Source organism: Caloenas nicobarica, chromosome 5, assembly GCF_036013445.1.
Source record: "Caloenas nicobarica isolate bCalNic1 chromosome 5, bCalNic1.hap1, whole genome shotgun sequence".
In the NCBI taxonomy this organism is placed as follows: Eukaryota; Metazoa; Chordata; class Aves; order Columbiformes; family Columbidae; genus Caloenas; species Caloenas nicobarica.
Window position 1 is genome coordinate 18,742,767 of NC_088249.1, and position 25,480 is coordinate 18,768,246.

Consider the following 25,480-nt stretch of genomic DNA (forward strand, 5'->3'; position numbering starts at 1 on the left):
TTCCCCAGACAATGGATATATACGGGGTCACCAGATTCACTATATGCACTGGTCACAAGCATTCAGTATCTGAGTTCCGTAATGAATCAGTTCTCCAAGCCCATCTGAGAAAACCATGTACACACTCAAAATCTAATTTAAAAGTTGATAATTCTCACAAATAATTTTCACCTGGCAAAGCTTTCCAGACACTACAGAAATGAAATATGCATTCCAAGGTGACTTAAAACCATAAAAGTAGTATTGTTATCTTACACATGTAAGGGATCCTATGAACAACTTGAGACTGTTTCTGTAATAAACAGCAGAACAAGCTCCATTCTTTTGGCTTGCCCTGTACGCACAGAGACTGCAAGCGCCTAAAGACAGAAAGGAAAGCACTCCATAGGCAGAGTGCAGAGTTACAGAATGCAGCACATGTCATTAGCGTGAGTTAAGTATAAGCTAGATACAGATAGTCTTTATTCAAACCTTGTAATGAGTGTTTAGATTCTCACTCGAAGTTGACGGGATGAGCGTAACCTGACAGCTTTTCCCTCATCTTGCAGTTCAGAACAGACGCAGGCATTCAGCCTTCGCACAACATGCTCCTGAGAGCACTCCAGGATTTTCTGGCTTCTAAGGTGAAGCCACTGTGAGCAGTTCCTGGACTTGGTTACAGGTTCCACTCCTCTGGCTTACAGTGTGACGCTGAGGTCAGGTCTGGCAACACAGCTAGTAGGGTGTGAATTGCAATACGGGGATGTGAGCAAGCAGTCAGAGACATGGACAGTGGCACGACTGCACGCCCGGAGCTCAGCTCTCAAGAGTATATACTACTTGGTGCAGAAATGCAATACCTCTGTAAACAACTCCACTGAACGAGGGAATTGTCGGAACAGACATCTGCTACCTGTCTTTCATGTTTTCAGCTTAGAGAACCTGTTTGGCTGTTGATCTTGTGAGAAATTCTTCGCTTTAGATCTGAGAGACACGTGTTATGAAAATGACATACATCTTTTTTTCTTTTTCTGAAAGACAGCAGTAGGCACTATCTTAACCTTGAAACGGTCCTAGGAAAAGTTGTTCTTAATTGGAGGCTGGGGCAGGGGCAGGAGTAAGAGAAGTCCCACTAAGTTGGTGAAAAGCTTTATTTTAGCAACTGCTAAAGCTCTGCCTTTCCTAAACTTAGTAGTTTGTCTTTCTGAATACATCTGATCTACCCTAGCTACTCTTTCTCTTAAAGATTCAACTTATTTTTAGAGATTTTTGTCTTCTCTGATCTCTTTTGTTACTGTACAAGTGATAGGAATTGTCTTTACAGATTCCTTATCTGAAAATGAGTGGAAAACAGATGCTGGGAAAGAAACTTCCTATGAGAGAGTAGCTGTGTGGAGGAGGAATACTTAAAAATACGGTCTTTTTTCTTTGTTTCCCCTCTGCCCATCCATTTTCTCTATTACCTGTCCCCTTGCTCTCTCTCCTCCTCTTCTTTCCCTTGGCTCACATCAAACCTGTGGTATTATACCTGATACCAGTGTGGGACCAGTGAGTGAGTTCTCAACAAAGTTTTCTGTTCAAAGTTGTTGGAAGGTTCCTTGAAGTACCTACCACCTTGACCTCTGCTGCCCTGGGGCAATGCCATACCCAGGGACCCCATCCACCTCCTGCCAGGCAGCCCCCACCCTGCACTTTCTCCTCCAGCCCCACCTTGGCATCACTTCCTCTGATTTTTGGCAGCTGAATGAAACTTTCAGGTGAGACCATTCCCAGAGCCAGACATTCAAATCCAGTTCATTGCTTAGGCAAACCTGTGAAAGCATTCTAGATTTGCGGTCTTGCTACTGAATTCAAAATTTGGCACACAGTTAATAGAAAAATATATTATAACCTAGGTGATATGTTAGCTGTTTGTAGTTCTGAACATATGATGTGACACCTGCATTTCTGAGGAGATTCAATTAATGGAAGACTGATGGAAAAGTCTCCTCTCTGCTTCCTGTTAGCTAATGAAAATACATCAAAAATCAACACAATCTCTTTTATTTTGTTTTATTACATTTCGTTACTAGCCAACATCAGTGTATTATTACACCAGCTGCTAAAAACCCACTGAAGATATTAATACCCTTTTATTTTTTTAATATAGTACCATTCATTATGATTTTCTGCAAGCCACTGCAAGCCACTTAAAAAATCACTCAAGAACTTTCACAAGGATACAGTCCAGCACAATGATCAATCTGCCATCTGCTGGAATCCTGTCTCTGGACAGAATTGTCAGGATGGTGCATGAAATTCAACCTAGTGGTGCATGTACACGGTATTATTCCAAAATGACAGAAGATTTATGAGCTGAATTTTCAGTGTCCAGAGCTTGGCCAAACAATTTCCTAGGTCATTTCCAACAAAACAAAATGTCTGAGAAATATGAAAAATCAGTCAGCAGAAAGGAATCCTATGTTTTCATGATATAGTAAGGATTTCTATTTGTTGCAATAAAGACCATTACATTCTGTTATTGGTTATTAGCACTTTGATTCCATGGAATCTACCCAGGAACAGGGCCTCAGTGTACGAAGACTGTGGAAACACTAATTTGTAAATGGCGTTTTTAAATGGTCAGGAAAATGATGTGATAGTAGCAAATAGCAGGCTGATTTTGAAGCAGAAAGTTTTGAAGGGAAGAAGCCAGATGGAAATTAAAGACAAAGTGAGGCTGAGAGGCTGAAAGAAGTAGTTAGGGATGATAAGTGAAGCTATTGCGAAGATATTGCAAGAAGAAAGGGAGAGTAGGAGCAAACAGCCACTTGCTACACGGCAGAAGAAATTTTCCTTCACAATTCACTTAATTCACTTTCCCCAGCAAAAAAAATGTTTCATATGTTTCATACTCGGTAAGTTACCTGCGGGAAAACTTTGAGGAAGAAATGATGCAAACACTTTTGTCATACACAAGATCACTTTGTTACTGGAAGACCAAAGGTGATATAGCCTTGAAGAGAAACACTATGCAGACTATAAAGTATGCTGACCTGAAACATTTTTCATTTGATTCCTGTGATTCTGTGCATCTCTCACTAGTTGGGAATTTGGTTCTTTGAAGCTGCTTCTGTTTTTTTGCAGCAGAATAACTTGCTCAGGAAAAAAATAATACGTGTAGTGAGAGCTTGTACAGGTATGAAGAGAGGTGTTTTAGAGCAATGATTTACAAACCCAGAGTAGTATCAATAAAAAATGGATGTAAACAATCTCACCTTACTATCTGTTCTTTTGCCTATAATACCTTAAAGGTGCACCCAAGAATCACAGTTTCCTGAGCGAGATTTAAAAAGGGGTGCTTGTAGGTCAGCAGAGGATTGGTTTGCATATGTGGATACTTATGTGGTCTTTATTTCAACTAGGTCCGCACTTGAATGTACATTTCAGATCTCAGTATCATGAAATTTAGGGGTGATTTAAAACAAAATCTAGATCCAGATCTGAATTTTGCAGTTAACACCGAGTTTATGGATGCACGCATAGTCAAATACCAACAGAAGAGGTCTGCAGGCAATCTGTTATCCTTCATAATCCTCATAAAGCATATTTGGCTAAAAATATAGTTTACAACATAAGGAAAATAAAAAAAATCTAGATACTCTTCAGTATTTGCCAGCAATACAGCCATAGTGCCTTATGTATGTAGCAAATATTTTAATTTCATTTTCAGTTCTTCTGTTTTAAATCTGAAGACATGCTTTTTGTAAATTAGCTGATGATAATCAGCTGGTAGCCTGGGCTGCAGTGATCATGCACTGGTGGAGTTCGCAGTCCTGAGGGATGTGGGTCAGTTCAAGAGTAAAGTCAGGAGCCTGAATTTTAGGAAAGCCAGCTATCAGCTGTTCAAGGAGTTAGTTAACAGGACCCCCTGGGAAACTACCATCAGGGACAAGTGAGTAGAACAGAGCTGGCAGATCTTTAAAGCACTTTCCATAGAGCACAAGAGCTCTTGATCCCCAGGTGTAAGAAATCAGGAAAGGAAGGCTGGCACTTCTGAGTTGAGACCTGCTAGTCAAACTAAAGAGCCAGAAGGAAATGCACAGGTGGTGAAAGCTTTAGTAGTCCTCGTGCTCCAGTGGTCAGTAGAAGATACTGGCAAATGATAACCCTATGGGTGAACTAAACAACTACTGGTGCAGGCTGTGACTTCATTACATGCAGTGACTCTTCATCCACCAGAGCCAAATTTGTCTCTGGATTCTATTTTAGGTTCAACTGCTGGCTTATGGTATGGTCTTGAATATGTTGGTTTTACCCTTTGGATCACTTTCCTCCTCCATTATATCTGAACTGCAGGAAAATTTCTTTTTCTGCACACTGCCGAGATAGTATGCCAGTGCTAAAAAATTCATGACAAAATCTATGGATTCCAGCTTTTGGCATTTTCTTTCGAATAAGTGGATATTTAATTCAGTTAGTGATGCTTACAACTAATCTGCTTTAGAGAAAGTAACTCACGTGCAGCAAACCTTTTGCTGATTTGTTCTTATTCACTGGTCTTTGTTATTGAGACCAAGTTTAGAGTCTAAAGCTTACATGGGCTGTCTGTGGAGCATGTCTTTCTTTAATCCAGCAAGGAATAACCTCTTGCAAATTGGCATATAATTTATGGGTTAACATTAACCTGAACAGTTAAATTCAGATCTTGACATCTCTGAAAGATCTTTTAAACATTTGGGTTTATCAACAATGTCTGTTAGGCCTTCAAGAGCTTGCCAGAAGTATAGCCTCAGCCTGAGGCAACTTCAAAGAGAGGATCATGATGAAGAGAACCCCAGGAGGTGTTGAGCCTGGTAGCAGCTGAAAGGGCATTCCGGGGGTTGCTAGAAAGAGAAGGCAGCAGCTGTAAGAAGGGAGAACATGGTGACACCAGGAAGAGACAGTAATTGCTCCAATTTTAGAATCAAAGCAGTCTCACTGAAAAGATGATCGTATAAACAGAGGAGCAAAAACTATTCCAAAACTAGTCTTTAAAACTAGCTTAAATCTAGAGTTTAGTGTTATCTGGAAATCTGAAGTCAGCTTCAGTGCATGGAAACTGAAACCTAATGTGCATTGAAGCCCATCCCCCAAAGTAATTATCACTGTTATTCCTGTAGCACCTTATTCTGTGAGTGTTAAGCTGTTGACTACAGGGTGCTTCAGATGGAATCTTGTACTGTTTTGCCTGCTTACGTGAGGCTTTTTAATGTATTTTCATTATTTTTTTCTTCATTATTTAAAATTATTAGAGGTTCAAACCTTCAATAATTCTTCTTACTGGATTCATACTCTTGTCACTGAACTGCAGTGCTCATAATATTTTACAGCTCTTAGAACATTGTACAAAATCTAGTACAGGAATCCATAATTAATAGAACTGCTTTATTTATCACTGTTCAGGTATCTGTCTGTATTACAGTAATTTGCAATAGTTCATTTTTCATTTGGGAAGCAATTTTCATTGCATTACTTTCTCATCGTGGATAGACTGCAGCTATTGTAGTATACGAAGCCAAGATCCACTGTTGTGTTCAGGGTTTTTCTTCATCTACTTTAGTTTGTTTTGTTTTTTTTTTTTGGTAGGATGCCTAACGTTTTAGCACCCATTTGAATGTTTACACAGAATTAATTAATAAACCAAGTACAGGTGTAGGAGGCAATCAGTGGCTAAAAAACTGATTTAAGTGCAAGGTAAGAGAATATGTGGCAAATGACACTGAGTATATGGGTTTCCAAACCTTTCTATAGATGATGGATCGATCTGTGGGTGATGATTTCTCATCCTTTAAGAATAACATAAAAACAATAGAGTAATGACGAAGTAAGTTTTCAGGAAGGGTTTTTTTTACACTTTTTTTTCCCCACTTTTTTAACGTGCTCAGGCTGTTTTTTATGCACATCAGGGACTTCTTCTGCAATATGACCTCTGTCCTTTTCCAGCTATTCTATTATTCCTTCTATGTGCTTCTTTTCTGTTTTCTATGGTGAAAAAATATGAGCACTATTTCTTTCTCGATATCAAAGCCCAGTGTTTGCTGCCTCTCATTTGGTTTGAAACCAGGTTAGTATGCAGAACGATCTGAATATAAACAGTGGCAAGGAGTTGCATTTTTGTGTAGAACCTGAATCCCAATTTTCTTATTAAGGAAGTTAAACAGCCCTTCTTTATGGTTTGAAATGTTCGGGAACCACTATTCTAAAGGGTAAAACTATACCTGTCCACCTTGTGCTAAAATTAGTATTAGTGACATAACTTTTAATTGCAGCGAAGTGCACTGGAAATAAACCCCATGAGTCTCCAGCAATTATCTCCCATAAAACACAAGACAAACAGGAGCTGAAAGCATGACTAAGAGTTTGCTGAGCAGCTAGGGTTCCTTCAATACTCTGTGTGAAGCTTAAAAAATAAGATACTTCAGTGGAAGCTGCTGATTAATGCCGAAGTACATGTGAAATTTTCAACCCTCAGCCAGGAAGTTAAGCTCTTTCCGAAGCACTGATAGTGAATATCCTCCTTTTGTTATTGCCTTAAGTTTTGGTCATCTTACTGTAGAAACTTCTGTGTGTTCCTGATGATGAAGTGCTGAAATACCAAATCCTGTGTGTTGCGTGTTGCCATAACTGAAAACCTGTTTTATATCCTAAAGAAAATCCTAAACTCAAGATTGTTTAGATTTGCAATATGTGAAGTAAAGGAAAAACAAGACAGAAAAGCAGCTGCAACACTACATCACTCACCATACAGTGATTGTTGATCTTCCTTCTCTCTCAGCAAATACACAAAGCCATTCTAGTTAGTGTTCTTCAGAGTCTACCCCAGGACTCCTGTGGGCAACTTTTGGGGAAGTGTCAGAGACTGAGTGTGAGGGGGGGAAATGGATCTTGGAAGGCAATAGGTAGAAATTACTTCATGAGTGTATCTGTACATGGTGCCTCATCCCAGGCATGAGGACTGTGCTACTTTCTTACTCAAGACATGCTGCTTCAAGGTTCTGTGCAGGCTGAATTTAGTGCTATGTTGCTTTATGTATTCAGCCTTCGCCTTTCAGGACTGTCAAGCTATCATATTTACATGTTCATATTTTCCCTTGGCACATACATGTGCCATTGGGGCAACACGGACTAAGCCATGGGACAAAGTATTTGATGCATCCTTCACCTTACACTGCCCTCTTTTTACCTTTGGACACAGAAGCTCTAAGCAGGCAGCAGTGGCGGCTCCTATAAAGTGTTGGAGAAGTCTGGGAGGGGCAGGGGGAGAGTTATATTGTGGAGGGAGACTTCTAGGGGTGACACATTTTCCATTTCTACATTTTTGCCTGGGAGGAGCTGCTCTGTCTTGCACCTGTTACTTTCCTTGCACTTCTCTGGAATCTGTATCCCACCTAGAGTAAAACTCACTCCCTGTGGGCGAGTTACCTGAGAGAACACTCTGTGGTTACTTGGGTAGTCACAAATAGACTTTTTCTGTAGAAAGACTGCAATATTGCAGTCTTTATACTGTTAATAGCCATGACAAATCTCATTGTGAATACAAAATATGCTCTGGAGGCTTCTGCAAGAATTTCTTGTAGAGAATGATGTATGTTATTGTACCTGAGAAGGGAAAAGGGAAGGCTGCTTAGCCAGTTATTCCAAACTAAGCAGACATAGAAAACTGCAGGCCAGAAACAGATACAAGGAGTCTAGCCTGAAGATCTACTCCTTGTTTCCAAAGGTCACTGTTAAACCTTTCAATATCTAGTCCAACAAAGTCTCCACTCTAACCTTACAAATGCTGATGTTACATTGCTAATCACTAGGGAAACATTCTGCAAACTCAACAGTATGAAGGAATCTGGATGCTTTATTCCACCAGAGAGGAAGAAAATGAAACAACAAAATAATAGAACAAGAAATGAAAGTCCAAACAGAGATTAAAAAAAAAAGAATATTGAATTTATCTGCCCTACTAAGTGGAGATAATTCTAACAAGAATTTCAATTTCATTTTTCTTGCTGAGTCTTAGAATGTGGCCATGTCATGCAACAGATAAGTAGATCTCTCATTGATCTAGCTACATTAATTGTCTTTCTCTGTCTCAGTGCATTTGTTAATTAGATGCTGAGCATATACTCATAAACCTGGCCTTGCTGCTATGTGGCACTTTGCACCACCATAACTGCATTTTATTTTTAACTGATGAACAAGATGAAAGCATTGACTCAACACTGATCAAAATCGGGGTTACCAGGGTTGGCAAGGTAGAATCCATTCAGGTACAGGGAAGTGATGTGGAACATCTGTTATTAACCCATTCTTGCACTCCCTGGAGAGGGGAATATAGGTGTGACTCAGAAGAGAATTGTAGGAAGGAAGGAGCAATACATTCCAAATTCAGCCTCTGAGAGCATCCTTTGAAGTTGCTTAAGTCTGTGCCGTGAGCCTCTGTTGTGCTTTGTCTCATGGCTGAGAAAAACATATATATATATGGATCCCTCTCATTCCACATGTATTTTTTCTTGGGCTGAATACAGCTCAGCCAGAACAGAGCTCTGTTCTGGGATCATTATTGTTGGTTTTGTTTCTTCAGTAGCATAACAAACAACATGCAGTAATTAGTTGGTGCATATCAGAAAGCCCTGTGTGTGCTTTCTAGAGAGAGGAAGAAGATTGGAATGGGGTATATCAAGCCTAGAAAATTTCTGAGCCAGTGTTTCTGTATTTTCATAACACAATATCAGTACTTACATTATGACTGCAGCAAGATCCATGCCTAGAGGTTTATAAAAATAACATTAGAGAGGGCTGTTGCTCTGTGAGAAGCTTGCTGCATATTCCATCTGGGTCTAGACAAACACCCCACAGAGATGTGCTTTTATAGGGAAAAACTGCAATGTAAAAAAAATTCTTCTTTGCTCTGACCTGTGCCTTGCGTGTATTCAGGACTGTCTCTCCCAAGCTTAGTAACAAATGTGAGAACTTACAGCTTTTTATATATCTGACTCTCCTATGGTACTTACTACAGTTAAGAAATAGGGGATGGTTTTTGCATCTTCTTATGCAGCAATAGCAGCTTTCTTTATAAAACATGAGAATTAAAATAGCACTGAGGCACCAAGAAAGCTAGTTAGAGTGGGAGAAGCCTGTCTCTAGTGGAATTGTTCAAACCATTTTTCTTAACCCATGGAGGTGTCTGAAATGTATGTATTTTAAAATATGTTATTTAAAATTCTGCTGTTATGCTTCATGGATGTGGTGAATAGGCCCTGGCTGGCAGCGAGCACCCACACAACCACTTGCTCACTCCCCTGCCCACAGCAGGATGGGGAGAAAACAGGAAAAACAAGAATGGGAAAACTCATGGGTCAAAATAAAGACAGTGAAATCACTTATCAAGTACTGTCACGGGCAAAACGAACTTGACTTGTGTATTTAATTTATTGCTAATTAGTATAAAATTTTAATTACTGAGTTGGGTATTTGGAAATAAAAAAAGAAGAAACAAACATTCAAAATACCTTTCTCACCCTTTCCCAGGCTCATTTCACCCCAGACACCTCTGCCCATGTTATTGCTGCGGGTCACTCTCGGTCCCCCCAGTGCGGCAGGCAGCAGCACAGCGGTTGGGGTCAGGATGCAGCGGCTTCTCTCTGCTGTTCCTTCCTCCTCAGCTCTTTTCCTTTGCTCCAGCACTGGTCCTACATGGGCCACAGTCATTCAGGGAAGTACCTGCTCTGCCATCCATCACCTCCCATCCCCTGCCATTGCTCTTCCCTCCTCCTCTGCCTGTCAACCATTGCTGCAGTTTCTTAAATACTTTCTCAGAGGTGTCACTGTCTTGGCTGAGGGGCTCGGTGTCCTGTGGAGGGTCTGTTGGAGCTGGCTGGTGTCGGCTGTGTACAGAGAACACAGAAGAACAAAAGATTCATATATTGTTCTTAGATGTTATCTCTAAGCCAGTGATATTCAAAATACATTTCATTTCAGTCTAATTTTGAATGTGAAGGAGCCAGAAGTTAGAAAGAAATCCAGAGTGACAGGCGTAGGCAGCAGTGAGGCTGATGCCACCGTATCACTGAGGAGCTCTGTCAACCCAGTGCTGGGCCAGTCTTTCCATACAGCCCGTTGAGATGGGCATCACACTTTACTGCGGTGTGTGCCAGGCTCTGGGCCAGGGCTGGCTTATATTTGACTGGTCTGAAAGGACAGCAGTGTGACCCTGTGGCTAACTGCACTGTCTGCACTTGCCTAGCAAAAATGTTTTGACTGAAGACATACCTAATGTTTGTGGCAGAGAAAAAAGTAGAACCGATATATCTGATACTCTATTTTATGCTTTGAGTACAAAGACTGGCTTTCCACTTGTTGAAATATTTTGATCTGGAGAAAGTGATTTAGAAGCTGTTTAATTAGTGCATGGGCAGAGACAATCTGTTCCAAGAATAGCTGGCAGCATTGGAGAAGTCATTAAGTTAAGAGTAATTGAAGGAGACAAAAGAAATGTTAAAGAAATATGTTTTCTTTGGAGGAGTGCTCCAAAATACGGAGCCTTGTGAGGAGATGACAACAGCATGTTCCATGAAGACACAGTATATGAGCACTAAAGTATGCTATTGGTCATCTAGCCAAAAAGGTAAACAGCTTGCTTGGAGTCTTGGGGATATTTGTCAGGAATTCAGAAAAGAAAATGTTTGGAAGACAAAGGAACCATCTGAGCTCACTGTGAAGCAGCAAATGTTCCAGTGGTATTTTTGGTTGAGTAGTACTGTATATTGGGGGAGTTTCTGTGAAATGGGAGGTGACACTACAAAATATTGGAATAAACATATTTGAAATATGATGTTCATGGAAATATGTTCCATATATTTTTTAGTCTACTCTGATGAATGCCTCTAGCATCTGTTAATCCTATATTTAATGTCTTCTACTCCCTTTTTGAAGGAACATGTTTCATCCCTGTGGCCTCAGTGTGGGAACTTGGGAACTTTGGTCCTTTTGTTGTCATCAGTCAGGTCAGAAAAATGGCAGAAGCCATGAAAGAATCCAGTTCATCAGCTTCGATCTGTAGGATCAGAGAGAGAGGGGAAAAAATAAAAAAGATTTCTTTTAACTCCTGAAATTATCATATAAGACCAAAATTGATAAGACCACCATGTATGTAATAGAAAATAAAGGAGAAGCAATGTTACAATTATTGATGGAAAAGTTGCATAGGAACTAAATTCCACTGATAAAGATGTCTCAGTCAGAATGTTCTCACCCCTCTTGGCACTGGAGCAGACTGACATTAAGTTGTTTGAATTAATATGAGCAAGATGGTGTCATATGCAATGATGTTGCATGTTTGGCACTTAACCACCTTAAAAGTAAAATCAGCTTCTTCATTAGTAAATGGAAATTATAGAAGCATAGAATCATATAATAGTTTGGGTTGGAAGGGACCTCCAAAGATCGCCTAGTCCAACCCCCCTGCAATGAGCAGGGACATCTTCAACCAGATCAGGTTGCTCAGAGCCCCATCCAGCCTGGCCTTGAATGTCTCCAGGGATGGGGCATCTGCCACCTCTCTGGGCAACCTGTGCCAGTGTGTCACCACCCTCACTGTAAAAAAATTCTTCCTTATATGTAATCTAAATCTACCCTCTTTTAGTTTTTCAGAAATTTTAGAAATTTCAGAAATTTATAAATGACCCTTCATAGGTTATTGTAACATATGACAGAAAAATCTCCATTAATTTCTTCTAAGATTCCTCCTTTAATCTTTTTCCAGATTAGCTCTAGGAGAATTTAAATTGAGGCCTCTCTCATTAGCAGGCACTAATTTATTTTAATTTGATGAATGTCTCACAAATTATCTGCTTCATCAACCTGGAGAGAACTTGTTGGTAAAACAAAACTAAAAAAAAAATAAAAAGAAGTAGAAAACATTTATTTCAAAAGTGTTTTCATTTTACTTAAACTGTTACGAAATGAACTACTTTCTCTGGAGAAAGGCTTCTCTTACTATTTCATTTTGACACCTATAGAAATTCTATATTTATGCCACAAAATGGGCTCACAGGATGTGTTAACCTGGCTGGAGTTGCTCAGCTACTTGCCAGTGTACTGCTCCAGATTGCAAATACTGTTTAAAAGGAAAGTTTGTATTAACCTTTTCAGATTTCTCAGCCTTTAGTGCATTTTTATATCTCTACCATATATAGATATAATCTATATTTCTTATATTTCTTTTAATAATGACTTGGTACAGTGTACTACTGCAGTGGATTAGTCTTGTCTTGATACAACTGTGGCAAAACCGGAAGGTAAAAGTTGCATTTCCTTATTCCTGAGAACCTGGGCAGCACAAAATGTTCTTTGTAAGAAAATAGCAAGGCCAACTCCATCCGCAAATAAAACATGCAAACCAGCCTTTTTGTACATATTCCATGAATAACAATATTGATGCCTTAGTATTTTTTTGATCTGTAGCAGTTCTGCTCTACTGTGAATATCTTCTGAATGCATGTCTAACTGTAAAAAGACCCCCTTTTCACATGTATCCTGAATGTGTTGTCCATTAAGTAATTCTGCTTCTGAGTCTTGCTTTTGTGCTCTTGTCAGTAGCTCTGAAAATGCTATGTCTGATTCACCTTTGCTTTCTGACTTCATTTGTACCAGTGGAAGAGTAAGGAATAAATAGACCCTCTGCTGTTCTGCTTTTGTGCAAGCAACTGAGGTGCACAATAACCATGAGTCAGGCCTGTCTGCAGAGCCTCTCATTAACATCATTTCCATTTTTACACAAAAAACCCAACAAACTTTGGCTGAATTTATCGCTCACGAATAAGTGGATGTCCTGAATATTTGGTACTGATTTGTAGGCTGTTCTTTGCACTCCTGTTTCTACCGTGAGATATGACAATCCTGACACATATTGAAATGCAATTCAATGTTGCTATATGGGGACTGGAGGAAGGATTATTATGCATAACTTTGCTTTACTAGTAGTGTTTGGCAGCTTCAAAGTACATTTTGCCCATGGATTCCCAGTGCTATACACTACTCCATGTACCTTATAACTTCCACTGTAGTAAGGTGTCTGCCATTTCATTTTTATGTATCAGGAAACTGAAGCATTTAGTAGAACTGAATAAGTCACCTTGGCCAAGTCATAAAATAAACAAGAACTTGGTTAAATCCTGGTCCTCCACAACTAAAAGCACGTCTGCCAGTCTAAAACACCATATAACATCCATGTGATCAGTTGCTTTCCCTTCATTACATATAAGTAGCTCTGAAATCCTGGCATTGTGCATGTGTGTCCATAACTCTTAAAGAAGTTAGATCATCCTTTAGTAGTTTAGCAACCTGCTTATAATGGCTTCCCAGGAAAAAAGGAAATAAAAAGCCAAGTCAGGTTTTATATTTTTGTGTTGTTTTTCTTCTTGGTACTTCAGTGGCAGTTTTTTCCATGTCTTGTATTTGATTAATCTTTATTTATGGGATTATATTACTAATTCTATTTACCTATTTTTGTTCAGCCAGACACAGAAAACAACGCATACACACAAAAAGAAAAGAAATTAAGCACAGAGATCATCTCAAACAGTTTCAGAAATAAAAGGATTTCTGAAACATGGTGTATTTATGCAGCTACCTGCGTTCTAACTGCAGAGCATCCCAGGCCAGATGAGTGGCTAATGAGGGTCTGACATTGCACCTCTAAAAGAAATTTTCTTGCTTTAGTGGAAGCAGTAGTACTGCTCACAAACTGGTTAGATATTAACCAGTTCAGGCAATATCCCTTCTGTATATTAGAATGATAACTTCTGAGACCTTATTTCCTGTCTAGGCAATGTCCTAATCTGAAATGAGATCTCATTTAAGGGAGATGCTTGATTTGGAAAACTGATTTGGAAATATGTGACTTGCAGTGACCTGCACATTCCTTTTCCAGGATAAATGCAGAATTTACACTGCCACTGTAATTAATCCACAGTAAGATTTCGAGTAATTTCCAGCTTTCTCGTGAAACTCTGTTGAATTTTGAGCTTACTTACAGCACAGAAAACCTGAAATAAATCCATCAGTTGTGTTAGTCCAGACTTGCATCAGTATTACTGGAAGCAAAATGTAAGTTTATATTAAATAAAGGGAGAGTTTATATGATCTAGGAGTGTCAAATGTTGCAATTATTTGTATTTGGTTTATAGCAGCCGGTAACACACATACTCTTTGTTCAAGAGCTTTCCAGTGTGGATTTGCGTAGGTAATTTTATCTCAGGTTGTTTGGTATTTGACATAAATCCTTTATTTGTGGACTGAACCAATAATATAGCTATCTATTTTTGAAAATGAGATTTAACCTTTGTGAATGAAAGCTGGAAATCCTGAGTCAGAGGGAAGTCTAGAAAACCCAAAGCATTAATTATTTCTACATAAAATCTCAGGAGTTTAGAAGAAAAAAGTGTTTGTTTTCATTTCAATCTTGGTCTTGCTTGTTGAATGCTTGGGGCTGGTGAGGCAATGTGGGTGTACATATACATGCATGGAGGTGTGAATGTGCACTTTTTCTTCCACATCGAACCCAAACTGGAGTGTACTGAAGCCTTTCTGGAGCTCAGAACTGTTTTTCTAGGCTGTGTTTCTGGTAGGTAAGTAACTGCATAGCGCATGGAAAATGGGAATTGCCATTTTTCTGGGGCCAGACATAGAGGTTCTCTATCACCCGGGGAGGGCTCTCATTAAGGAGGAGGGAGGGTTGTTTTCTATCTAATAAGCTCATGACAGGCAGAAAGAGAAATGCTGAGTGACACCAGAACAATGTCTTCCATTCACAAGGTATAAAGTCCCAGAAATCCACTCAAAAATATGTTTTTTCTCTTGCTATTTCCTTTTTCTAGAAAAAGCAAGTGAGTCAAACGAAGATCCGGGTGATCTCTACAATCCTCTTCATCCTGGCAGGCTGCATTGTCTTTGTGACCATTCCTGCAGTGATCTTCAAACACATCGAAGGATGGACAGCCTTGGAGTCCACCTACTTTGTGGTCGTCACTCTGACTACTGTTGGCTTTGGTGACTTTGTAGCGGGTGAGCAGCTTTGAGCCTAGGTGCTGTGCACGAGGGCCTTGGCTCTTAGAATTTGTTTTCCAGTGTGGAGGGGAGGCTTTTTACAGTGCGTTATATTCCAGTGAAATGATGCCAGGTGTTTCTGTTGGGGTTACTGTGCAATAGGACACGAGGCTGATTTAATATCCAGGTGCCTTGCCATCTTGCAGATTGCAAGCTTTCAGCAGTGTGGATAACGGGAGCTCGGAAAGTCCTGATTATACTTTACTCTGCAATGAATTATGCACAAGTTAAATGACTTTCCCATTTAATTCAAGATTTGTATTAGTGCATTAGGTCTCAGTCTGAGGCTGATTCCTGAAGCAAGTAGCCAAAATGATGAATGGATGAAGCTTTTACAAAGTAGCGCTGAGCCTTAGAGCTGGAGAAATCTCTGGTTGCATGCAGTACTGGGCTGCTACTACACGAACTGCAGCATTTCAAAAGCTGAATTTTGTTCTCTAACCTTAGCAGAAATTTTGATGTTGTGTGTACCCTATTAAGGAAAACTGATGTAGGAAGAGAAGGACTAATGGGGTATGCATCTCAGTGCTAGGAGTACTACCAGGAACTATAAATATCCATCCTTTTCAGTTTATGAAGAGGGAGTTAAGACTGTTGGCTGGAGAGATGAGAGATTTTTTTTTTTCACTCTACTGCTTTGCTAACAAAAAGGTGGTTAAAATCAGTGGATTTTTTTTCCCATTAGTACATGACCCCTACTCCTCATTCCTATTAGTGGTCCTAACTAAAGGCATTAAGATGCCTGTGTTACAAACAGCCCTATTATGGTAGTGTTTTGTTACTTTCTATAAATCAGTGAAATGTGAATGAGTTAAAAACATCAAATGAAACTACAGGGATATATAAAGTTTTCTTTGCTGAAAAGCTATAGACAAGTCTTTTGTAGACAACACTGTGATCTTTCGTTTTAATGACACAGTGGTATAGAAGACATGAATTATTGAGAAAAAAAAGGCACTGAACAAAGGGAGCTCCAGATATGAAAACGAAGCATTTTATGAGCATTCAGGTACAGAAGTGATTGTATGAGCTTGGTCCATTTTAGCCACTTAAATGTGAAGAGAAGCTCACTGATATTCTGTCTCATGATACTTTTCTTAAGCATATCACGCTTCAATATTGGTTTTTTTTAATAACATAGTAGTTAAAAAGCCCTCAATATTACATTAGATTGGTCTAAATCCAACATTATTAGGAGAATATAATCCACAGCTGGGTGGCTACTAAGGACCAGAATTTTTCAAAAGTCAAATGGTGGACCTTGAATGAGCAAACTTCAGAGGTGATCTCATAAGAGTTTAAGGCAGGTGATCACCAGGAGATTTGGGGTTTATTGCTGGTTTTGGGACAGATTTTCTGTAGCTTTGATTTTCTGTCACTTCAATCTCTCTGTATCTCTGTCCCTTCAACATCAAAGGGAAAATACTACATTGCATTGGGTAAAACCACATCAATGGAGCTGTGCTGATTTATTCCACCTAGAATATGTCCCAGCTCTTCCCAAACTGGGAAAATTTTTGTCCTTCTGTTGGAAATACAACTGTGGATGGAACCTGAAAAAACCAGAATATCTGATAGGCTGAAAAAAGCAGTCTCATACTTTCTCAGTCGCCTGATTACTCCAAAAGACAGACCTAGACAATCTGCTTCGTAGCCAGTTTCCTCAGGGACGTGTATGATCAGAAGATCCTTGCTGTACCATAGCAACAACAGGTCCCACCTCCCGTTGTTTCCCTCTCTTAAAGACTGGAAGAAAGAGAGTGATTCATGCAGTGCACGGGGAGAGATTAACATCAAAACCAATATTTGGGTCCCTGCCAATTCTCAAATGTCTGAGCTTCCACAGGGATGTTCAATCACTGTGTGTATGCTCATACTAAAGTTAAAGAGTCACAGGAATGTCTCCGATTGCCAAAAGCTATGGGGGGAACTCTGAACTGTGTTGTCTGGTGATTTTAATGGGGGAAAATCCTAAAAGCTCTCTGTAGTTATACAGAGGTACAGATTGGTGTCCAGCTCTTGTCTAACCAAGACTGTAGTCCAGGAAATATGCAATTCTCTGCCTGAGTCCCCTGGTAGGCTTGATCTTGAGGCAGAGATTTACACAGGTACCACTAAGGGTCGTGCTTCTTCACCTGCATTGAGGGACATGACTGTGCAGCCCCTTTGCCGCTCTCTCTTCAGCTCAGGGCCATTCTTGCCTCTCACTGTCTCTTGTTATTACAGTTCACATAGCACTGTGATAGGACTGGGAGTCTCAAAAGTAAGGTTGTGGTTGCTTTCTTTCAGAAAAGTTTATTCTGTTCTGTGGTAGGTAGCAGCCTGGCTGCTGCTGCATTTATTTTAGGCTCTTTATAGTCCATTACAGTTGCCAAATGCCTCATATACAATATAGGATATTTGTTGCTTCGTTTGATCCATATCTCCTCTCAAGTCACTGGCCAGAGAATGCATCCCTTTAACTGATACCCAAGCAGATGATATCTCCCTATTATCAGAGCAGATACAGAGTTGGCTTCCTGTCAGATATCCTAAGTTGTAGAGGAAGACAAAGCTGCTTTTCTTTCTCTTGCACATAGGTCTCTGAATCCTGTAGTTAAAACCAAAAAAACCCTAGAAACTCTATAATGTGAGGGGATTGAACTGTAAAGTTTCTCAGCTACCAGGCTTCAGGCAGTTGAGAATAAGGAAGGATAGCTGTAATAAACTTTTTACTTGGAAATGTGATCATGCTGCTGCTTTGATAAAAGCAGGAATTTCAGACTTGCTTCAGAGTATGAGCAATATAAAGTGTTTACTAGGTGCTCTGGTCACATAGCAGCAGAATGACAGGTAATTTTAGAGAGTCTTAAATTAAGAACTGCGTTTCTCCCATCTTACAGGCCTCTCATCTATTATTAGAATTACAGCACTGTTGACAAGAGTCAAGAAATACTTTCACGAATTTCTCAGAATTGCAGATATTTTGTCATAATTTTGGCATCTCATAATTCCTAAGCATAAGTATATGCTTATTTCAGGAGGAAATGCTGACATCCATTACCGGGAGTGGTATAAACCCTTAGTGTGGTTCTGGATCCTTGTTGGCCTTGCCTATTTTGCTGCTGTGCTGAGTATGATTGGAGACTGGTTAAGAGTCCTATCCAAGAAGACAAAAGAAGAGGTATGATGAGTAATTTCACAGTGGTTTGTCATTTTATAAGAGAGCTTTAAGTGCTTGTCTAAAGAAGGATGCTCCTCTGCATAACCAGTGCTCAATATTCCCTGTAGTTTACTCAACTGGCTGCCTTTGGTATCCAATTAGCTCTTATCTTTAGCTCCTTCACAAAGGGAGGAAAAAACGCAGCTGAAACAACCTAGGTTGTTACACCTCTGTCAGTACTACCAAATATACAGAACACATCAGTAGGATTGTAATTATGGAATAAGAGAGGCCAGCCTTCACTCTGAAACTATCTACAAAATTGTAATAAAAATTTCAGTGTTCTCCCTTTAAAAATTGGAGATGCATAGGTTTTAAAGACATTAGTTGGCTCTCTTCATTATGAAACAAGAATCTGCCTTTAAACCAGGGTTTTATATTGAGTTTTCTCACTTTTCCCTACATCAGGGAGTATGTTTCTGAATAAGACTTTAGAATCAGGCCCCTTACTGAGTACCATATTATTAAAAATTGAAGAAACTGAGTAGTCAGCATCAGGGAGAACATGATTAAATTCACTCAGAACATGCCCTCTGTGATTCAAAGACAGTATTGCTAATGCTTCACTCAAATGAGAGTGGAAAACAGAAGGCAATTTCCATGACTCTAGAGCTGAAGCCTATTGTGGAGGATATTGATAATACAATTTCAATTTTTAAGGCAATCTCCTGCATTACTGGAAAGCTAACCTGACTGGGATAGCCAAAGAGCAGACATACACAAAGTTTGACAGAGGAGTACCACTGTTTATCATTTATGAAGGCAGCTGTGCTACCTGAGGCCTAGTGCATCCCCTGTGCATTTCTGTGAATGAAGGGGGCTTCACAGAGGGGTTTGACTGTCGAGTTGATCATCAGCAGGCACCCACAGGTGGGAATCTGATCTGTCATGGTGGATGTGAGATGCCTGCTGCCACAAGTAATACCGTTCTGAATATAGATCTACTCAGCTAGCCTGAGGAACAAAAGATGACTTCCTTGTGGATCACTGGATGCAGAAACTAAGTTCTGGCTACAGCAGTCCAAGCAAACCATTGAGCTTGGTGGGCTCCTGCAGACGTCGTGCTCCTCAATCTGTTCTCCTTTACCTGAACTTTGAAAAAGACCTGCATTGCTTGAGATATTGCTTGGTCTCATTTATCTCCTTTTTTCTCACTTCAGAATAAATATTTATTCAATACAGCAGCCATGTCAGTGCTTTATTCTTAGTCATTATTCTGCTCTCAGGTACAAAGGAGTAAACTAGAACAAAACAGTGAGGCATTTAAGGACATGCTCCTGGTACCCACACAGAACATTGATGTGTTTTGAAAACTCCTCCAGCTGGCTTGAGAGGGTGGTATTTGGACAGTTACACAATGGAAATCTCTATTCAAGACAGCTATATTTGTCCCTGAGAATGGACCCTATACTGGATCAGTCAGGGGTCCACCTGAAATTATTTAATAGATATTCCCAATGTTAATTGCTCTATGGCACTGAACAGAACTTTCAGTGGGACTGAACAGCTCTATCCATGAGCAATACAGGAAGATATGTTAGTCTGTTGCTACACTCGTCGTTGTGCTGTTCTGAGGCATATTGGTATAACTATGTGTGATTAATTTTGCTCACTCCTGACTATCTCCCACTGTCATTATAAATCAGGAATTTTGTTCTTAACCAAGGGCAGGTTAGCATGAACATCTCCCATCATGTAACACAGTTATAAAATGTGCGGGGCGGCAAAATGTGAAACAGGCAGACAAGTCATATGCCGCATAAGCCATTAGCTAGTCACTAGTTGGTATGCTTAGAGCTTGCCCAGTATAACCACTTTGCTGCTGAAGTTTGGGTCCAGATGTATGCACAGGAGCTGGGACTGGTCTCTGATTCTACACCAGAGAAGAAAGTGCTTGTGCTGCTGTTCTGTAGGAAAGACTGTCACTTCATTTTGATATATTTTTTCTTTTGTTCATTTCTCTTCCTTATTGTTGTCAAGGTTGGAGAAATAAAAGCCCATGCAGCGGAGTGGAAAGCAAATGTGACGGCGGAGTTCAGAGAGACACGGAGGCGGCTCAGCGTGGAGATCCACGACAAACTTCAGCGGGCAGCCACCATCCGGAGCATGGAGCGCCGGCGCCTGGGCCTGGACCAGCGAGCCCACTCCTTAGACATGCTGTCTCCAGAGAAGCGGTCTGTCTTTAATGCCTTGGAATCAGGACGCTTCAAGGCCTCATCTCAGGAAAGCATCAATAACAGGCCTAACAACCTGCGCCTTAAAGGGTCAGATCAGCTAAACAAGCATGGGCAGGGGGCATCCGAGGACAACATCATTAACAAATTTGGATCATCTGCTAAGATGACCAAGAGGAAAAACAAAGACCTCAAAAAGACCATCCCTGAGGATGTGCGTAAAATTTACGAAACCTTCCGAAACTACTCCTTGGATGAAGAAAAGAAGGAAGAGGAGACAGAGAAGATGTGCAATTCCGAGAACTCTTCTAGCACTGCAGTCCTGACCAACTGCATCGTGCAGCACTCAGACCTGGAGAATGGAGAGATCCCAAATAAAACCAAAGAAAGGGAACATGAAAACAAAGCGTTACTTGAAGACAGAAATCAAATGTAAAAGATGCTTGACTTGAATTAACAATGTTAGTGTTTTTATATACATATATATATTGAGACACGTGCCTTATACAGACTCCTTATTCAGTCTGAATTATATAGCATTGAAGAATATTTCACTGTGCCATAAAGACTCAAGCTTGCTCTGCCAAAACAGTTCAGGAACACAACACTGCAAAATGGCAACAGAAAGCTACGCACATGGAAATTTCAACCTGTATAAGATTACCAGGGCAAGACACAAAGAGGCTGAACCATGACAATATCACCAGGGTGCTTTCATCATGGCATAATATCAGACAAAAGGCAGCTATGTAATAAGAGCCTTTGAAAGGGATGAAAAAGAGTGTAGCTTTGTCATGGAGTATGCATTCATAAATCCTTCCCCTGGTGATAAAAAATAGGAGAAATGATTGGAGTGAACTAGAAACTTTCAGTAAGGCTTAGTTTAAGTTTTGGCACGTGATCCAAGCTAGATTTTTGTTCCCATTTTTGAATCAGATGCATTATATTTCTAGACTCCAAAAGAATGTCCATGGACACAGCCACCAGCTGGGTGCTGGTCTGAAAAATCAACACAGACATATTTAAGGTTTGGATTGCTCTTTTCATTAAAAAAAAAAAAAAAATTCTCAGTGGATATTTATCTTAACCAGTGACATAAAAGAGGAAAAGAAACAAATGGATTTTTTTTCTTGTGTAGGAAATATTCAATGATTCAATGTAAACTCACAGCAAGAAAGTGCATATGAAGTAAATGCAACATGTTGTGCTATGTTGTTTAAAAGAAGAGGACATTAATGATATTAACTAGGTGTATAAAACAGTGGGCTAACCATTTTTTAGAATTTCTCATTCACACTTTCTACCACTGAAAAAAATCTTCAATTTTAATGCTGTAAGACTATGAGGACAGAAGGAAAGCTATAGCTCTTGCATGTCAGCAAACTGCTGTTCTCTGTAGCTGAATCTGAATTTTTAACAATAGACATACGAGCATATACACTATTCAAATGAGGGCCAGGGTATCCATTGTATCTCAGGGCTCTCTGCCCCTTTTGCTGAGTGTGGGTTAGACATGAGCTGCAGTCATAATCTCAGAAAAAAGAAGAAACAGAAATTTGTGAAAAGAAGTTGAAAAAAATATGGTGGTAATCTTTTAAGTGCTTATAGCTCTAAGTGCCATTAATGCTATCATATTTTGTAAGTTTTTAAACAGGTATTTGGAATTATTTGTTTTATTTCCTTTCAGGTACTATCTTTGTTTGTCATTTGCCATCTCTTGATAAAATCTAAACATGAGTTCTCTGCATTTTGAGACTAAAGTGAAATGTAACCAAACTGTGAGCATTTAAAAAAAATCTTTTGCAGTGTCTGGACATATGGATATAAGAAATAGAAGGTACAGATATAAGAAGTACAAATGTCCCTAGACTTCACAATAAATATGAAAAGAAAAGGCTGCAAAATAATTAATGGGAATTGCAAGACACTAATTTTGGTAGCCTCAGCCTGTGGGCTACTGTGTTTGCCATTGCAGATAGAAGATTTTGCATGCTGGAAATGAGATACACAGGATTGTACCAGTGATGTTTTCCCTGCGCCTTCACAAGATCTTAAATATCCTGCAATTCTAACTGTAGGCTTATAGGTAAAGTAAGCGTGGATGTAGATGGCAGAGACATACCAAGTCTTACAAGCTGGTCAAACATACAGACACTCACAAGTCATCCAGACACAGACGTTTGGAACTGCATGCCCATGTCTGCATACGCGAAAATGCATGCTTCATTTTCTGTTATAGCTTCTGAGATTTTATGCACAATGTACCAACTCAAAATCTAAGTGGTCACTGGAATACATGATTGCCATGGCTATGAAAAGAAGCATGGCAATGCAGATGCAAATTTTGAGTTCCATATTTGCATATCTAATTGTCTGCACAGTTTGCAGGAGCGAGCCAAATACCACTAGTGCAGAGGAGGAAAGAAATTCTTAGTATGTTCTGTCTGCTGGTTCACTTCACTTGAAGTATCATATCATCTTTCTAATTTCGTTATGTGAAAATTAAGGATTAAAAAAAAGTCTGAAAAATTTCAAGTCATTTGGGATTGCTTAAACTCAGTAAGATCGAACAGAAATTGAATTGTGCTTAGTTCACAAATTAATCTCTTAAGGTGCAGGGCTGTGCTCTGGCTTGAGCTCACTGGAGGCAGGGCAGTGAGCCCCATCCCCTGGGAGGTTTCATCTGACTCAAGAGCCGCTGTGGCTCCTGGAGGCTTCTGATCCACCCAGCCCTGTGCTGCGCTTCACAGGGACGCAGAGGGCAGCTTGTGGCCATCCTCAGATCCCGGTGTCCTCAAACCATGGGCAGACACCAGCAAGATGCAGGTCTGCTTGAGCACCAAAGTCCTTTATCCCTCCTGATGCTCCTGGTTTTCAGCAGGCCTGGGATGAAGTTTAGCCTCAAGTGCCACATGTGAACTAATCTTCTGAAGTCTCACTCAGAAATAGAGCAAATCATGTTGTGCTAGTTCTGTAGTGCCAGCATGGATGCACTAAGGTTTTATGTTGTTCAGATCTGGGGTTTTACTGTGGCCTAGTGGGCAGTTAGGAAGCAAAAGCTACAATTTAGATCATAGAATCATGGAATCATAGAATGTCCTGAGTTGGAAGGGACCCACAAAGATCATCAAGTCCAACTCCTGTCCCTGCACAGGACAACCCCACAGGTCACAACATGTGTCTGAGGGTGTTGTCCAGTCTCTTCTTGAAGACTGTCAGGTTGGGGCCGTGACACCTCCCTGGGGAGCCTGTTCCAGTGCTCCACCACCCTCTGGGTGAAGAACCTTTTCCTGATGTCCAACCTGAACCTCCCCTGACGCATCTTCCTGCCATTCCCTCGGGTTCTATCACTGGTCACCAGAGAGAAGAGATCAGTGCCTGCCCCTCCTCCTCCCCTTGTGAGGAAGCTGTAGACCTTGATGACATCTCCCCTCAGTCTTCTCCAGGCTGAACAAACCAAGTGACTCTATTGGCTCCTCATATGGCTCCTGCTCTAAACTCTCCACCAACTTTGTGGTCCTCTTCTGGACACTCTCCAGCAGCTTTTGATTTGCATTTGAATTCCAGACAAGATTTGGAAGTTCTCAGGCATGCGATTTGGGTCCTGGGAATTAAAGTAGTGCCTGGTTACACTACTGTGCTTTGCTTGTATGAAGGATCAAGCGCATTAAAGCATCTCATCTGACTCTGAAAGCATACAGTACATACCAACTGGGCTAACAATTCTCCTTGGTTACCACATCCCCAAAACAACATCATCCATGCAGTGTTATTTGTTCCTCAACTCAGTTGTTCTCTGAGAAATGCTTGCCCGTAGTGGAAAAGTCCTGCACAGATGCACAGGCAGCTGTAAGGATATGGGAGATGCATTTCCTGTATGTGAAATATAAGGCTTAGTCACAGCCATGGCATTTCTGCTGATTACAGTGCAGGAAGGCAAAAGTCAGTGTCTTGTAGGTTTGTTTGTGTGAGAAGGGAGCTGGGCAGCGGGCAAATCATGGAAAACAGGTCAACATGGACTAAGTGACTGAGGAGGCAAAGTTTAGTGGCCAAATTCAGAACTGGTTGCTCTGATGGGATAGAAGGGCAATGCAATCTTGGCATATTCTTCATCTCTAAAGTTTTTGGATTTTCAGTCTATGTGCTGTCCAGATTCTCGCTGGCAGTGTCGGTGTCTCCAGGTTCTGCCTGGCCATGCCATGCAGGAGTCCCTGGCTGACATTTTATCAGCTGTGTCTTCAGCAGCTGCTGGTTTGGAATACGACAGTTTCAGGGACAAAGGGTGATGCTGAATTAACTCCCAGCGAGATACTGAACAAAGCCTTTGATGACCTTTTACATGAAAGAAAAATGCTCTCTTTCATTTCCATCCATTTCTGTGTCTGTGAGACTTGCTGAGAAAGGTGTCCATCTGCTACTGGAGTAAATATTTTCTCCCTTATGATTGCCTATTAAATACCTCAGTACACATAATTGTTATTATAATACAGGAAGTGCAAATAGTGTATTGCATAGGAGGCCAGGCCAAAATGTCTGACAACTAAAATGACATTTTAATGTCTTAAATTACTTCTCTCCTTGTAAAGGCCATCCCTTGGTTTTAGTTGTATGCAACAGCTTGGGAGTGAATCTCAGTTCAAATATCAAGTGTTTTTATGGCTAAAATTTTCATGCTTTGGCATTTAATAATACCTATAAACAACTTGTGATATTATTTCTGGTCAGGGTGTTCCACCATTAATGAAAGATTTAGCAAAAGGTAGTCTGAACCATATCCCAAATTCCTTGCTCTAAATGACACCCTTTCACAGCAACCTGAAAGTAAAAAGTCAAACAAAATGGTGACTTACTGACTTTAGCTCTCAGATCCTGCACTGAGCATGACATGACTTGACATAGGAATTGGGACCTGAAAGAGCAAAGGAAACATGGATTTTCTGTAGCCACCGTCCTCACACATAGAGGAAGACTGAGTTTCTGTTTTCTTACAGCTTTCAGCTTTGCA

At 40.3% G+C, this 25,480-nt stretch overlaps 1 protein-coding gene across 3 annotated transcripts in view; it reads left to right on the forward strand.

Moving 5' to 3' along the window:
* KCNK10 (potassium two pore domain channel subfamily K member 10) overlaps nucleotides 1-23,717 on the forward strand; it is a 66,222-nt gene extending 42,505 nt beyond the window's left edge. For all 3 annotated transcript variants that reach the window (XM_065635584.1, XM_065635582.1, XM_065635583.1), the window contains 3 exons: nucleotides 14,871-15,057; nucleotides 18,120-18,262; nucleotides 20,282-23,717. In XM_065635584.1, coding sequence (XP_065491656.1) covers nucleotides 14,871-15,057; nucleotides 18,120-18,262; nucleotides 20,282-20,911 — 960 coding nt within the window. In that variant the 3' untranslated portion in view covers nucleotides 20,912-23,717. The remainder of the gene's footprint in view (nucleotides 1-14,870; nucleotides 15,058-18,119; nucleotides 18,263-20,281) is intronic.
* Nucleotides 23,718-25,480: the final 1,763 nt, after the last annotated feature.